The sequence below is a fragment of the Canis lupus genome, chromosome 23, assembly GCF_003254725.2.
Source record: "Canis lupus dingo isolate Sandy chromosome 23, ASM325472v2, whole genome shotgun sequence".
NCBI classification, from domain to species: domain Eukaryota; kingdom Metazoa; phylum Chordata; class Mammalia; order Carnivora; family Canidae; genus Canis; species Canis lupus.
In genome coordinates this window covers 46,013,791-46,030,419 of record NC_064265.1, presented here as the reverse complement: position 1 = coordinate 46,030,419, position 16,629 = coordinate 46,013,791, and the positions used below count along the sequence as shown (strand labels likewise).

At 38.4% G+C, this 16,629-nt stretch overlaps 2 protein-coding genes across 9 annotated transcripts in view; one reads left to right on the top strand and one right to left on the bottom strand.

Annotated features, from left to right (window-relative positions):
• The window catches only part of MED12L (mediator complex subunit 12L), a 323,628-nt gene that overhangs the window by 40,581 nt on the left and 266,418 nt on the right, over positions 1-16,629 (bottom strand). For all 7 annotated transcript variants that reach the window (XR_004808722.2, XM_025436195.3, XM_025436196.3 and 4 more), the window contains 11 exons: positions 16,341-16,529; positions 15,450-15,524; positions 15,140-15,330; positions 14,190-14,351; positions 11,973-12,084; positions 9,420-9,509; positions 8,229-8,338; positions 7,899-8,034; positions 6,918-7,079; positions 4,454-4,816; positions 2,436-2,592 (listed from right to left, as the gene is read on the bottom strand). Coding sequence is in view for 6 of the 7 variants with exons in the window: in XM_025436195.3 (XP_025291980.1) it covers positions 2,436-2,592; positions 4,454-4,816; positions 6,918-7,079; positions 7,899-8,034; positions 8,229-8,338; positions 9,420-9,509; positions 11,973-12,084; positions 14,190-14,351; positions 15,140-15,330; positions 15,450-15,524; positions 16,341-16,529 (1,747 nt within the window). In the remaining variant the exon portion in view is untranslated. The remainder of the gene's footprint in view (positions 1-2,435; positions 2,593-4,453; positions 4,817-6,917; positions 7,080-7,898; positions 8,035-8,228; positions 8,339-9,419; positions 9,510-11,972; positions 12,085-14,189; positions 14,352-15,139; positions 15,331-15,449; positions 15,525-16,340; positions 16,530-16,629) is intronic.
• Positions 7,305-16,629, top strand: part of P2RY12 (purinergic receptor P2Y12) — a 46,034-nt gene continuing 36,709 nt past the window's right edge. The window contains exon 1 of one of the 2 annotated variants that reach the window (XM_025436203.3): positions 7,305-7,422. The gene's annotated coding sequence lies outside the window, so the exon portion shown is untranslated. The remainder of the gene's footprint in view (positions 7,423-16,629) is intronic. The other variant, XM_025436204.3, reaches the window with a different exon arrangement.

Below are 16,629 nucleotides of genomic sequence, written 5' to 3'. Positions count from 1 at the left end.
GTACGGTGGGAACAAACATCGTAAAGCTGTTCACTTGAAAAACCCACATTATTTTAAAGACTCGGAACCGTAACCAGCAATATGATTTAGAAAGTCATTCAGCACCATTTGAAGAACATTTGGAAAAAAGAGGAAAGTTAATATAAGTAACACATGGCAACTTTGGTGGAAGCAAGAACTAAAACTATTTTAATACATAAAACCTTAATGGACTTGTTTTATAGATAAGGAAGATTCTACGGATGAGACCATAGTCCACTTTCTTTTAATTTTCCTAACTCTTCTATAATCTTGTACCATTGGGCCAACTAAAGAAATATAGTAAGTATACCTGAAGCCCTCTGCACATTCCTACCTAATTACTTCCCTCCCTTCTCTCACCAAATGCTATTCTGAATATGATGTTTAATATTCCCAAACATTTCCTTTTAACTTTACCATACTGGTGTATAGACATGAGAAAAGGAAATTGTAGAGAGGTGGGCGTATGTGTGTGTACACGTGTGTTAAGGGGGCATACTGCTTTGAATTTAACTATGTATCAGTGAAAGCATACTGCAAATATTCTTCTGCACCTTCATAGGATTCACATTTTTGCAAAAGTCAATTCATATATATAAAATCCCTATAAATGCTTGTTTTCTTTAAATTTTTTTCTTACATGTCATCATACTTAAAACCTAAACTTCCTTAACTTACAAATACACCTTTTATAGTATTCTAGGGAAAGAAAGTACAGGCCTTTATAAAATATTAGCCTTCAATTCACGTTGAATTGGTGTTTAAAAATGCTAAAAATTTCACAAGAACCTTGGGACTGATAAAAGAAGGTCAAACGAGAAAATGATTGTATATTATTTTCCACATTTATCATTATCTAGTTTGTTCTTTACAGTCGACACTCATTCATTCAACAACCTATTTTTAAGAGCTTACTAAAAGCCAGAGGTTGCTGTAAGTTTGGAGGATACTACAGTGAACATAACAGAAAACATATCTGTCCCAACAGAGCTTATATTGTGGGAAAGCTACATGATAAACCCGTAAGTAAGTTAAATATTTAGTATATAGCCAAGTGCTAATGCCATGGAGAAACAGAAAGGGGAGGCAAACAGGGAGCAGGGAAGGGGTGTTACTTACCATTTATAAAAGAGGGTGGTCAGTGGAAGCCCACTGAGAAAATGGTATCTGACCAAACCCAAAGGAAGGAGGCAGTGATCTGGGTAAAATACCTAATTGTGTGTGTGCGCGTGTGTATAACATAACCCTTCTTTCATCATTCAAAGAAGAATGAATATTTTTACCCATTTTGTTTACTGCAATAGCCTATCACCTAAAACACAGTCTGGAACATTATGAAGTTCAATGCATTCTATTGAATAAATAATTGAATGACCTACCCTATGACGCCACCTATTAAAATGTTCACTTTACAGATAACGGTCTACTGAGGCATATAGAAAAATTAAGACCTGGTCAAGATTATACAGCAGGAAAGTGGTTGAGCCAGTCTTCAACCTAGAACTATAACTTCCAGGCCAGCCCTCTCAACTGCTAATTTAGAGGACAAAATATGGATTCTCCCCCACTGGAAGCTGAGAATCAATGTCTATCCTAGGACTCAAAATGTCATACTCAAATTATAATAAAAACTACAACATGCAGGCTAAGATCTCAAAATATGCTATTTTGTTGAACAAGATAACTTTCATTTAAAACGAAAATTAAATTCATTTCTAAGTAAGAGATTTTTTATTTAGGGAATGTTCATTTCAGATATAAAGTCTACTTCGGCTTGAATTAAAGCAACACTAAAATCAGGAACATTTTTCATAGATTCGGTATTTTTTTTTCTTTGCAATCTCAATCTATCTGCTGAACCAAATTTCTGTGATCCTCCACAGCATATTTTACAATTCATAACCTGAGAACATAAAGATACTGTGCAATGTTATCTAATTTTTTTTTAAAACACTGCAAAGAACTGTATCTGAAAAAACACAAATTTCACAACATACAACTTTTGTCAACTTTATATCTAATAGTGCAGATTTTCATCAGTGGCTAATCCCTTCTAACACTGAAGGAAAACCTCTCAACTCAGAATATAACTTAACAAAACCGTATTTTACCACTTGAGGAACACTCCCAAATTGGCTACATATTACTTTATATACTCAGGTATTGTTTGATTCTTACAATTAGAATATATTCATATATGTGACAATCAAAAATAGATGAAACATTTAAAAAAATAACCACCCTTATTTTAGAAGAAGAAAAACCATTTCGAGTGGAGTGGATTACAGAAATGTCAACGGAGTACTCAGTTCTTGTTATTTCCAAGATTTGTGGAGATTTCAGCTTAAAAGGAAAGAAAACCCCAAGCTACTTCACATCACAGAGTGACCCGATCGCACTCTCTCTTCACATACCTGGAGTAAGAGATTGGTTCTGAAGGAAAAATCCCGGCTGCTGGGGCTGACCCATGAGGTTGTAGCCCCACAGAGTGGACTGTGGATGGTGCAACATCTGAGAGGAAATGGGTGAGTAGTTAGGAGGCACTCGGTATATGTTGCTCTGTGGATACTCCTTCAACATAAAGTTAAAAAAGAAAGTTACTTAACTCCACCAACTGTATAGATAATGAATCCAAATTCTTCTTATCACATTACTTAAGCCAACTCCTATCCCGGTATACAAGGCTGTTTTGATAGAGGGGAAGATGAAGGCAAGAGTGTCAACATATTCTCTGAAAAACACTCATTTGAGTAAAAGCCTTTGACCTAAGAAGTACTTGGCTTCAGTAGAGGGAAGCTGTAAAACGCTCACCTCTGAAGTTTGTTTTTAAAATAACAAAGAGCACAACACTGAGCACTGCCCACAACACAAAGAGCATCTTAAGATGCTAACCAAGTCTCTGGGGATCATTTCATCTTATGTCACCTCACGAAGCCTTCCCTGTATGTTGGGTCTGGATGAGAAAGAGGCCAGAAAGACCCAGAATACTTCAGGACCAGTCGCTGGCCTACACAGTATTTTATTTCCAATTTTTAAGGCAGCAACCTAAAGACATAGACTTTCCGCCACCTTCCTGCACTCCAGTCCCCCCGCCTGGGCAGTGTCTTCCTTATGAGATGCAGAGTTTTTAAGGTTCACAACCAGATGTCTCCATTCCCCTGCTAGCCCCCACCTTTCTCTTAGTCTAGCCCTAAAGCATAAAGAAAAAAACAAAACCTCGGATGCTTAAAATATAACCCATTCTAGGAAGGGGCAGCTCCAGAAGTAGTATGGGAGGAAGGGACATTACTGGGATTCACTCAGGAAATGAGAAGTTTTAGAGCTTTTCTATCTGAAAAGAACAGAAACCTATTCTATATCTATCCATGTGGACTGATAGGCTCAGAGAGTCCAGATTTTATGTAGTGGCGGTCTGGACCTTATTGAGTATGTCTTCAATATAAAGGAATATTGGTAGAAAGACTATATGAAAAGAGAGCATGGCCATTCAGGTGGCATCCAAAAGTGATGGTGGTCTTTTCTAGAAAAATATGAATCACCAGGCTATCACCTAGGAAAAGACATGTTTTGGTTCTGACATAGGTAAATAATAATAATTAGACATGACACCTGAATACTAAATTGTGAATATTTCTTCCATTGTATAAAAATGCCCTTAGATTTTATACAAAAATGTTTCAAATTCTCTCTCAAGTATTTTAGAGGTGAATTAAAATGTAGAGACTTTTGCACATTATTTCTATACCTGCAATAAAATTAGTTCCAAATTATCATCTTACAGATTTCTGTTGTTTCCAAGAAAATGTAAGGTAAGGAAGTCTAATAGAGAAACAAGGCATGAAAAAAAAATTTTTTAATTAAAAAAAGAGAAACAAGGAATGAAAATTTTTTAAAAATTGTGCTTATCTTATATAAAAAGTTTGAAAGTATGTTAAAAAAGCAACATATACAGGAGAATAACAGGGAATGGTAAAATATGAAAATCTCAGAAACATCCTAACGGATGTATTAGATGGAATGTTAGCTAGGGAAATGCAAGTCATTTCTCACATTAATTTACTACAGATGTCAACTGCTCAAAATATAACTATTTTAGACATGAGATAATAATAATATGTAAGACAATAAAATTCTAGGGATCTAAGAAACTCAAGTTTTAAATTATGAGGTACTGAAATATTAATTCAAGATTATTCACAAGGGAAGCCCAGAATTTAAGCAATGAAAACTAGAGAAGGAAAAAATCAGAGGCTATATTCCTGTCATCTGTGACAAGTCACTGTCCATGTGCTATTCTACTGATTTGTTAGGATTACAACCACTACAATAAGGCTTCTAATGCTCTTCCTGATTCTTGGGACAGACTGTGGGCATGATTCCATCCCCCACCAGGTGTTAATGAGCCAAAGACCTCCCGACTTTCCATACTCACGTCAACTCTAGAGCTTGATTTCGTCTTGCGCTTCCTTCCCTTTGTTTTCTTCTCCTCGTCTGTTGCGGTTTTTCCCTGATCTGACAACTCAGCTGATTTCCTCTCTGGTTCCTGAGAGACAGGAGATGTGGGCTCTTCCTCTTCCTCCTCCGGAGGCAGGGGCAGTGGCTCGAGGTAGTAACTTCGGGGCTTGGGCATGGGGTGCGTGTGATACAACAGCAGGTGATGCTGCTCCTCGTACTTGATCACTTTTCGGTCCACTCGGACAGTCCCGAACCAGGCCCAGGACAGAGGAGCTGGGTTCTTCTGACCCTCAAACAGATCCCACGGGGACACCTTCTGCTTTGTAGAGACCTGAAGACCCTGTGGTTGAGATAATGCTCCATGACCTCACGTTCAGATCTCTTCCTGACTCAGAGGCCACGCTTGCTTAGGACATGGACGCTGAGAACACTCTGGCCGGTGTTGAGGCTTAGAGCGCCCTAGCACACAGCACACAGGTAAACGTATGGATCGGGGGTTACGCAGCTGGATGACTGGAGAGCTGCAGCTCCAATTCAGACCTTTACGTTCAGTTCCATGGTTCCTTAGACCACAGGATGACTCTGTTCAAGTTGCTACACCAGATGGCCCAGTATATTTTACTGTAAAATGTTATTTTTCATTGTGAGCTTCTTGTTTTCTCCAAAAAAAGAAAGCATTTTTGGAGAAAGCATTTTCTAAAAAGTACTGCAATGTTGATCTAACTGTATTAAATTATAATCAATTATAACCCCTTGGAATCTGTTTTGTTTTTTGATTTTGTTTTGTTTTGTTTTTAAGATAAAACTTCACAGTCAAGTTATAGTCAGTTCTAAACTGGACTCAAATTAACTTCAATCCAAACATGTTTGGACTTGATTCAGTACAGGAATCTTTCATGCACTTAATAAAGAAGATTACTACAGAAGTAACTTGTGCCAACAAGTAAGTATAAATAAAGTCCTTTACTTCAAGAGTATCTCTACTGAGTTTAGATGAGGAAATATTACTCTGTTCTGAAAATAAAGGTTTCTTATTTTTAAGATTACTTGGTGATGTCTCTCGGTACTTTCCCTGGCATACCAACTAGAAAATATTTTTTTTGTCAGAATGACCCCAAAAATAGGCATTCCATAAGATAACAACAACACTCCTGTTCTTACCTACACAACTCTTCCCCCAGGGATGGATCATGGTAAATCAAGGCTCATTTACCATGTATAAATTGTTTCCTAATATCTTTCTTGAGCTTAGACCTCGTTCCTGGGTACAAAGTGCATATTATCCAAATGATTTCTAGGTGTCTCTAAAAAACCAAATGACACACCAAACTCAGCCTGCCCACAATGCTAGCTTTTTCTGTCTCGACAACCATACTGGTAAAAGTACTCAGGTTACTCTGAACTAGCGCAGTATTGCATTTCTCCTAAGAGCCACATTCTTTCATACCTTTGCATAAACTCTTCCATTGGCCTGTATCACACTCTTCCCTTCTTCCCAACTAACTCTTAATCCCTCAAAATCATTCAAGTGTCAATTTCCCCGGGGACTGTATTCTGACTACTTATTCCTTATCTGAGTGTGTGTGATGTCTCCTTCTCAGGGTCCCTAACACTTTGTACTATGACACAAATCTCACCATACTGTAATTGTTTATCTACTTCTGCTTAAGGGAGAGGAGCTCTGTCGTTCATCTCTGGTTGCTCGGCATTCACTGAAAGAATAACTACTCTTCTCACATTTAAGGGAACCTTGTTTAATATCCTATATATAAAACAAGTGTTAAGATATTGCTTAATTGATAAGAAAATTAAGGACCATCACCCTAAACATATTTATTAATCAAAACAGCTTACTACACGAAGACTTTATCAATCAAATTTTTCTTATCTATATGTATCATTTACAACTCTTAAGTAAAATGACCCAGTCTTTGCCTTCTTTTATTAATAGAGCACATATTTTCAAGAATGTTATTTATTTATTTGAGAGAGAAAGAGAGAGCATGCACACACTTGTGAACGGCACGGGGTGGGAGAAGCAGGGGGAGAGGGAGAAGTGTACTTCCTGCTGAGCAGGGAGCCAGAAGCTGGGCTCCATCCCAGGACCCCCGGATCATGACCTGAGCAGAGGGCAGACACTTCACTGACTGAGCCACCCTGGTGCCCCTTAATACATTTTTACTTGGTTTTCCTGCAGTGGGCTTCAGAAATTCACTTAAATTCACGTAAAGTTTTAAGAGTCTCATGCTCTACCGACTGTGCTAGCCAGGCGTTCACATAAAGTTTTAAATGAGTATCTATGTGATAATGCCAATGACCAAGGCATTCAAATGACAAGAATATGCTTTAAAAAAAACCAAGAAAACTATAAAATTGAGATGTTTCATATACACTATAGAAAGATAAGAAAATATATACGAAAAACAAACATTTACTCTTGCCTGTTTTTTATCTATAGAGTCGAATCCAGCAATTTTGTTTCCCTTTGTGTCAATCAAGGAACCCATAGGTTCACAAGTGATGACATCACATGTCTGTTTTGGCAAAGGTAGCAACTGTCGAACTTTGTCAATACTTTCTGATCTCTTGTCTCCTAGTTCTTTCTAAAAAAACAAACAAATAAAAAAAAAACATAGAGAAGTAGGACAGAAATCACAACGAAGGCAAAAGTTAGCAAGAAGGAAGTTTCTCTATGAAACATTTCCTTTTTTATAGTCAGAATGTTCTTTAACCTTGAGAATGGTCTATGATGCAGCTTTCAATTAGAGTAGTGAGTATGTTTCATTTCTTCTATTTAAGTAGAAAATAGAACACATATAAATGGGACCCTTGTTACACAACAAGTATCGCAGTGCTGAAATGACAAAAATCCAGGGTAGGATTTACCAGCAGAAGGCAGAAGCCGCAGCACAGAACACGTTCTCGAATCCAGGGTCAGACTTCAAGGTAATCATTGGTTATTTTATTGGTAAGGTTGTCAGATATATTGATTTTTTTTTTCTTCTGCACCATTTTATTGACAGTTTATTTCAAAGCTTATGTTATTGGTTAGTCAAATGAACTGGATTTAGAAATATCAAACGCAAATGGTTATTTTTCAATTATAGGTGCCAATCCAAGCATGGATTTACCCTAAATCCAATGTTGGCATTTTTGTTATATATTTGATAATAGATTTCTAAAGTTCCTTTAAAAAGTTGAACATTTTGTGAATTCTTCTATGAAACATATTCATGCTATATGCACATAAACTTTTGAGTACTAGTAAGCTGAGGTAAAGCAAGTAGCAAAATAACCACATAACATTAGCTGAATGCAATGAATAACATCTAATTTAATGAAGTAAATTAAGATAAAATGCAGTAAATGAGTAATGAATAAACTATCTGAGATCATAATATATAAGCAGGTCACAAACTTACTTTCAGTTTTTTTACTAAATTCATGTATGCACGTTTATTTTCTTCAGATCCCCCTGGGGATGCATTTGATAAGTCTGAGGCTAATGTTCCATTGATTAAAACACCCAGCATGTCAAGAACTGTTGTGAATAATTCACTAAGGGGAGAGAAAAATTATTATTTTCACCTTAAAGCAAGATCAAGATGCTTTTTACTAAACAGCATTTTTATATAAGGCATAGAACTTTTGATGGTAACTAAGAGGCTAATGTGTGACACAACTTGTAGTCAGTATATCATAGCTCCTACCACACGGGTGTGCAGCATACTAAATGTGAAACCAGGACGTACTTGTTAGTATGCATGTCAACAGTTCCAGAAGTAATGATCTGAAGGAGGAGGAGGGCCCAGTCTGTTGTCCATTGGGTGCTCCTCTGCACAGTGTCAAACATTCCACCCACCTAGCACAAAAATAATACAATAAAACTTGATTACAAAGAAAATACCATCCCCATCAAATCATGTAGCCAATTTTTATTATTTAACACACACACACACACACACACACACACACACACACACACACCACTAGTTTATGGGTTATTACATCTTCTCTCTTACCTAGCTACCTCTCTGTCACTGTTTTGGGTTCCTTCAGCACAGGAATTTGGTCATTCAAAAAATGGTGGGGGTCTAGGGGGTCGGGGAAGGAGAAAGGGAACCTGAGTGCGGGCACAACATCAATATGAATCAAATAATAGGAGAATTAACTTTCTTTTGTTCCTAATGTTTCCTAATACCCTGCATAATGATGTAACTTTAGTCAAACCTGAATAGGTCAAAACCAGGTAAGCTGATTATCTACAACTCTGTGTTGTTCAATTACTATCGAATCTAAGCCTGTTGTTCGTAATAACACTTGGAAATATCCAGTAACACCGAAGTATTGAGGATCAGGAGACCTGTCCCCCAGATCTACTCATTTATGTGTGGGAATTAAGTTAAAACAACTGCCAAGCATCAGGCAAGCCCTCCTCCAGAGTAGCCATCATCGAGGCTTATGCAGCAAGGAAAAACAAAAATTCGAAGAAATGTGCAATACGTGAGAAATTTTAAATGTGAGTACAGCCTCCCTGTCAAATTTGTTTTTATGTTCAATCTGATGGAAAGCTTGACAAAATTTCAACTTATGGCACATTTTATATGAGTCTTTAAATGAGTGTAATGAAAGCTACTTCATCTCAAAGCAGTAGCTGTCTTAGACCTACTCTTAGCACAAATGGAAAAGAAGGAGAGAGTCCCTGGGGCAGAAGGTGCAGAGAGCAAACCAATGCCCTAAATACTCATGCCCTCTAGAAGTCAGGCCAGAAGGAAGGTCAGCAGTAAAGAGGACGGACACGTGAGAGAGGGAAGTTGTTAGGGCACACAGTGGAAGGGCTCACCTTCTAATGAAGACTATGAGCATAGAAGAGGTGGATGGCTGGAGTTATGTCCATATTTAGGTAAGTGTAATGGAGGGAAAATACTAGAAATACCCCTTACCAAATTTAGGCGAAGTTGCAATGCTTCGTGCATCATCTGTCGTGCTTTTATGTCATCCTGGTATCGTTCTTCTCGCCAATTACTTAAAATCTAAATCAGCAAACAAATGGAAGAACCCAAAACTTATTTTCCCTATTAAAGTGGAATTTTTCTTGTACTTAAAGTTATGTTGACTTTCTAACAGTCAAAACTTCTTAGTTTAACAAATTAAAAAACAAAATGCAATTTTAGCTTTCCCCCTGTCTTCCACACAGACAGAAATCTGGCTGTTTCCTGTTCATTGCCTTTCTAGGTGGAGGGAAACTAGAGTTGACTTACAATCCTGCTACTTAAAAAAAAAAAGGTGAAATTAACGATTAACCAACAAAAAGATTACTTTTAAAATGTTATTTCATCAGTCTTAGAAATACTGAATAGACAAAATTACATTTTACCTCAGACCTGTGTTATACTTCTAAGGATTGTCTATGAACCCTAGCAAACGTATTATTTTGATCTTTTAGCGAAGGGGGGGGCTTGTTATCTCATACTCCTTGTCTTCTTTGATCAAGATAGTGTGTGCTATTTTGAAAAATATGACAACTTTGATTGACATCAGTCGAGTGGTGTATTGTTTTACAAAATGAGTGCTTTCACTGATTCAGAATAATGTTAAATAGGGGAAGGTTTGCTTAAGAAAAGCAAACCACAAGTCGGCAACACCCTAGAATTAGATGCTAAGAGCAAAGTCCTCCCCTGACTGCCATGCTCTGAGAATATGGTAAACTACTGACAAATCATCTTAAGAGGTAAAATGAGTCATATGTGGAAGTAACTCTGCCAAAAAGATGAACCTTAAGTATGCTGCATGGTGAGAGGAGAGTATTTCTCAAATCTCATCAAGTTAGAGTCTTCTCCCAAGTCTGACTAGAGGGTGCCAGACAGTGAACACAAAGCTGCATCAGAGCTTTCATTCCAGTAACAGGACAAATAACAACAGGTCAGATGTAACAGGGCAAGGGGGGGATGCAAAATGACCGTGGTCCCATTTTTGGAGAGGGAGTAGGGAGGGCCTCCATGAGGAGGTGACGCCTGAGCACAGACAGGATCAAGTGAGGGAGCGACCCTGTTAATATCTGAAGGAAAGCCTTCCACCTAAAGAGAAGAAAGGAGGCAAAGGGGCTGCAATGAGAATCAGCTTGGCAAATTCAAAGGATGACAGGGTGCCTGGGTGGCTCAGTTGGTCAGGCATCTGCCTCCTGTTTTGTGATCTCAGGGACCAGGGACCAAGCCCCGCCTTCAGCTCCATGCTCAGTGAGGTGCCCACTTCTCTCCCCCCCTCTCTGCATCCCTCTGCCCCTCTCTTCAATCATGCTCACTTGCTAAAATAAGAAAAGGGAAAAGGGAAAAGGGAAAAGGAAAAGGAAAAGGAAAAAGAAAAAAAAGAAAAAGAAAAGAAAAAGAAAAAGAAAAAGAAAAAGAAAAAGAAAAAGAAAAAGAAAAAGAAAAAGAAAAAGAAAAAGAAAAAGAAAAAGAATAGCATGGGGTCAGTGTGAAGAGTGGAGTGAGCAAGGCATGATTGGTAGGAAATGAGGCAGAAATGGGAGCCGAGGCCGAGTCACGCAGGCCTCGATCAGCCCAGACTGAATTTTTATTCTAGGTATAGTAAGAAACATGGTAGTATCTTGAGGGCCAGAGGTATACGTAATCGACATTTTAGAAGGATCATTTTGGCTGCTGTGCAAAGAACAGATCTCTCATATTCAAAAGGCGGGAGATGCGAGAAGACCAAAAGAGTCCAATATCGTTGTTCACATTCATCTGGCATCATTTGTGAGAAAGACACGATGTCATAGAAACAGAGGGCCCAGGAGGGCTGCATTTAGCTCAGAAGCAGGATAAAACATCCCATATGACCAAGCTACCTTTTCTTTACTCAATTCCACACTTACCAATTTCTAGTGTCAGCATCTGGCTTCTTTGAAATACACTAAATGCAAATGCCCCAAAAGAGTGACCAGGAGAACTGTGGTTGGTGGAAAGCCTAAATTCAAATTCTTTGTAAACTAATTGATATGCCTTCTGATTTTGAAATAAATACTTTACACTTGACTGGCGATGGTCTGGCTCTGGCAGGAAAATAAAACTGAGTTTCTGAGTCAAGAAAGCTCAAGCCAAGACCCTCCGGATTGGTGGCGGCCGAGCTGGAGAACCTGGAGAGAAGTGCCTCTGGTCTTACTGCCATGCCTACAGCACGCATGGCTCCGGGATCTCTCCCAAGAGCCAGGGTCAGGAGAGGAGCAGATTTGTCAAACTTGTATGCAATGTACAAAATGTTATACATTTATGGGACAGAGATATTTATCCAATGCATAATTACTATTACAAAATTATGCATCTTGTGGGGACTAGAATGACTGCCAGGTAGAGGTCCCTGACTGCCACAGTACATGGACTGTGTCTCCTGACATCTAAGCAAAATATGTTGTCTTCTTAAGCACAGTATTTGAAAGGAAAACAAATTAATGCCATTAGAAAAATACTTGCCTGGCTTAATATTCTAGTATACTTTACCTGATTAACTTGATTCTGAAGAGATGTTAGGAGGCCTTCCCGTTGTTCATCTTGTCCCTTAAGGCAGGTAAGGACCAGCGAGAGGAAAGGTTGTTGACTCAAAAGAGACATACTACGAAGGAAGTAGTAACAGCAGATCTAGTTAGAGAGGATGGATTACTTCCTGTGCAACATAGATCTCTTGCCCTTGGGTTACTGGGTCTTATTTATTTTACTTCTAGAAAAGGGAAAAGAGTAGTAAATAGCCAAAGCCTATTTGAAAAGTTAAATCATAACTCTACTATTAAGATTAAAAACCACTGTGATGCTTCTGAATAATTTAATATGCTCTCTTGCTCTTGAAGACAGTCCCAAACTGGCATAGATTCATACTGTAGGAGCATGCTGGGGGAGTGCAGGGGTGGGCACTGAGAGAACTAAGATCAGCACCTTTGGATCTAAGGATCCAAAAGCAGTGAGCTTGTGAGTGATCAACCATATCCCATAGTCTCGTCTTAAGATGTTTTTAAGGCATTTGAATTTAAAAAAAAAAATCTATTTTAAATTGTCATTGTATGAATATTTCTTCAATTATCAGAGAACAGATCATACTGACAAATGAAGTGCTAAGCTGGAAAAAAATTATTATTATTTTTTTAGATTTTATTTATTTATTCATGAGAGACACACAGAGAGAGGCAGAGACACAGGCAGAGGCAGAAGCAGGCTCCACGCAAGAAGCTCGATGTAGGACTCCATCCTGGGTCTCCAGGATCATGCCCTGGGCCAAAGGCAGACGCTCAACTGCTGACCCACCCAGGTGACCCGGCAAAAAAAAAAATCTTAAAGGAGATTGAGACCCAAATATTTTAATGTGCTTCAGCCTCTACCAGCAGAGCTGAGAGAGACTGATTTGAGAGGAGTCATCTTTAAGCTCTGCAATACCATCTGTGCCCCCCCCGCCCCCCGCCCGTGGGAAGGGAGGCAATGTGCACACAACCATCCATTAGCAAATTAACTTTCAGAATTAAAATTAAGTCATCTGGTGGGTTGACTGACACAACGGTGACGCCAAACAACAGGTCTTAACAAACAGAATACATGCAAAACTAGCTCTTTACCAAAATGCAGTTCAGTTAAAGAGCACAGTCTTAGGAGCCTGGGTGTTTTTTTTTTTTTTTTAATATTTTATTTATTTATTCATGCGAGACACACAGAGAGAGAGAGAGACAGAGGCAGAGACACAGGCAGAGGGAGAAACAGGGAACCTGATGCAGGACTGGATTCCAGGACCCTGGGATCACCACCTGAGCCTAAGGCAGCCGCTCAACCACTGAGCCACCCAGGTGCCCTGACCACCTGGGTTTAAAAACTTGTTTTACAACTTCCTAGCTGTGTGTCCTTGAGAAATTAGCTTTTCAATTGCCTCCCTTTCTTCATCTGGAGAAGGGTAGAAGGAGAGTGTACCCACCACATATGATTCCTGTGAGAACTGAAAAGTTCATGTATGTATACGATGAGTTTCACACACTGGTATTTTATAAGCACTCAATAAATGGTAGCTACTAAAATATTATTAATTAGGGGTAAGAAGAATACATGTTCAGATTTGGGTTTGTTTGTTTGTTTTTTAATGGAAGAAATCATTATTCCCTTTCACTCCTGAGGTGCCAAATTCATTTTTCCACATTAGAACGCAGCTTTATTCTTTCTCAGTAACAGAGTCAGTTTGCAAGTTTAATTATTTGAAATCTTTTCTAGGGCCTCAAATAAAGGAAGAAAAGATTAAACTCAGTGGCTTATACATTTTAGTATTCAGTCTAGAATAGCCTAAATGTTTCAAATATTACTATCTTAGGGCTCAAAAAGAATTATAAATGATTCTATGTAATTTAAACATAAATAATTAAAACAATGAAAAGTAATTAAATGTAGAATACAGGAACTAAATGGATCTCCAGATCTGATTCAACAGTTCGGCAGCGGGGCTAAGAAGTCAGTATTTAAATGGCTCAGCGGTGATTCGGGTACACAGGCAAAACTGAAAACTGGCGTACTAAGTATTAGAACCTGGAGCATTTTAGGAACAGAGCTCCACCTAAACAGAATCTTGTCATTTCCACTTAAAACCATAGTTTCAGTGTAGTCTGGGTACCGTGACCATGTATATCTGCAAGATGCCCCTTGTTCTCCATCATTCCTTAGCCCCTCACACAGAGACACACCTTGCAGCCGTACCTTTTCTGTTTTTGTCTGTCTCTTTCCTTTTTGGAAGAGGAGCCCAAGTGCTGCCCCTTTTCCAGCTCCTCTCCGGCAGCTTTCAGTACTCTTCCTTGCACAGAGGTCGGCAGCCTGGCAATGAGGGGGGCCACCAGCCACACACCCCTGCGTTCAGAGGAACTAAAATCAGAAATAGGTGTCAGACCCAAGGCGGTGTCCTTTTTCTCTACTCTCACAGTTATTACAGAAACTCCAGGGCAAAATTTTCATGCATAAGGAGCACCAGGTACCCTAAAATTTCCCCTTTATCTCTCTACTATCTTTCCTCTTCCCAAATACCAAAGAGTTGAACATACTTTTCCACTCTTGCTATGGAAAGAAATAAAATGTGGGGTTATGAGGGAATAACATAACTAAACTTTTTAAGACTATGCAAGTGTTTTTTGATGATTCTAGCTCTCTGATTGGCAACACTCCTTTTGTACAAGCAACACACTTTACTGTCACAGTTAAGATATGAAATTTCCCGACTATGCTTAATAAGCATATTAATAACAAATTTTTAAGGTTTCAAAATTCACTAGTTATACTTTATACCCAAATGACAAAATATAAATCACTCTGCCTAACATGATTATTACTTGTGCAACACTGCCAATTAACAAAGATGGCAGGAAAAGTGTCTCCTATATACTGAATTCTAAGGAACAGAGTAGCCATAAAGAGACAATAAAGAAATTAATCCCTTCTGTGTGTCATATGTGGTTCCGAGGAGGGTGGATGTGGTAAACACTGAGATATTATTCGTCATCATGCCCTTTAATATATTGTTAAATAATGGTAGCTGACACAAGTAATTCCACATCGCTGCAGCTTTATGAAAAATTAACTGCATCGTGCAAATAAAAATATGCCATTACATGTGAAAAAGTAATGACAACACAATCAAACTGCAGGAAAAAAAATACCTTAGAAATGTCTTTATTCCATTCTGCCTCGTGCTACTTGTATCAGTACTTCCAATGCCATTTGGGTTGAAGAGGCCCATTCCAGAATTAGAAGAATTATTGTTCAAGTCAGCAGATTGCTGGAATACCTCTATTGTTGCCTTGGCAATATTGTCCAGTAAGTTGTTCATTTCAGCCACTGAACCAGAGCCCTGGAGTTACACATAAGAAAACTAGCATGCATACGTTTTACTTCATCTTCAAACATCAACGTGATCATGCAGTTCACAAAATTTTGCATACATAACACATGCTTCCAATATATACTCACAGGGTCCTTCAAGCACTGTTTGATCATTAACTGGAGTTCTAGCCAGGACTGCCTTAGTGTCCACTGCTCAAGGTTCTGGGGAAATGGAAAGAATTCACATTAAGGATACTTAATGGGTCTTTAATAAATATATTAAATCCTTGCAGTATTCCCTCTCTCAAGAAAGAAGAGAATAATCGTGCAGATTAAAGGAATTTGTAGAGATCAAAAAGGCTTCCAGGTCTATCACATACATTTATTGTAGATGTAAAAAAAGTAAAAACAAAAACACATTAAAATGATGCACATCTATCGTGCCTGTGTGGCTCAGTTGGTTAAGTGTCTGCCTTCAGCTCAGGTCATGATCCTAGGGGTCCTGGGATTGAGTCCTATGTTGGGCTCTCTACTCAGTGGGGAGCTTGCTTCTCCCTCTCCCATTACCCCTTCCTCTGCTTCTGTTTTCTCTCTCAATTGCTCACTCGGTCATTCTCGCTCTCTCTCAAAATAATAAATATTTTTTAAATATATAAATAAAATAAAATAATGCACTTACTCAGCCAGGCACTGGAAATAATACAAGGATTTCTTCTCTCAAAACCTATGTATCTAATCAATCCCATTCCAAAATAACTTCAGTACTTTTTGAATAATACATTTAAGACTATCCCTCCAGAAAGCTTAAGTCTCATCTAAATATAATAGACTTAAAACATCTACATTTATACTACGTTAGTGTAGCATTTGCAGTATCTATATTTACCTATCAATGAATGCAGCAATTACACAGAAAAGAAAATTAGGAGAATAAAAGTCAGAATTGAAGTCAAGACTTAATTAGCACAGAGGGGGTAAAAAAAAAAAAAAAAAAGTGTTCCATGACAGGAACAGAATCTTCAGACTCTAATCACTCACCTGAAGAATACGCTTAATATGCTGTCTTTGCAGGTTGTCGCCCTCCGTACATTCTTTTATACCATGAGGATAACAGATAAGCTGCAGTAATTTCTGTGCTTGCATATTTGAAAGCACAGGGTCCAATATAAGCTCTTTGTCTGTGCATAATCTTTCCGGTTCTTTTAAGCAATGCTCTCCTACCCATTCCTAAAGAAAAAAATCGGCAGTTAGATTGACAGGCAGAGACTTTCTATAGGTGACCCGTGTTGTGCACTAAATCATGGTGTACAATGGAATATAAAGCAGA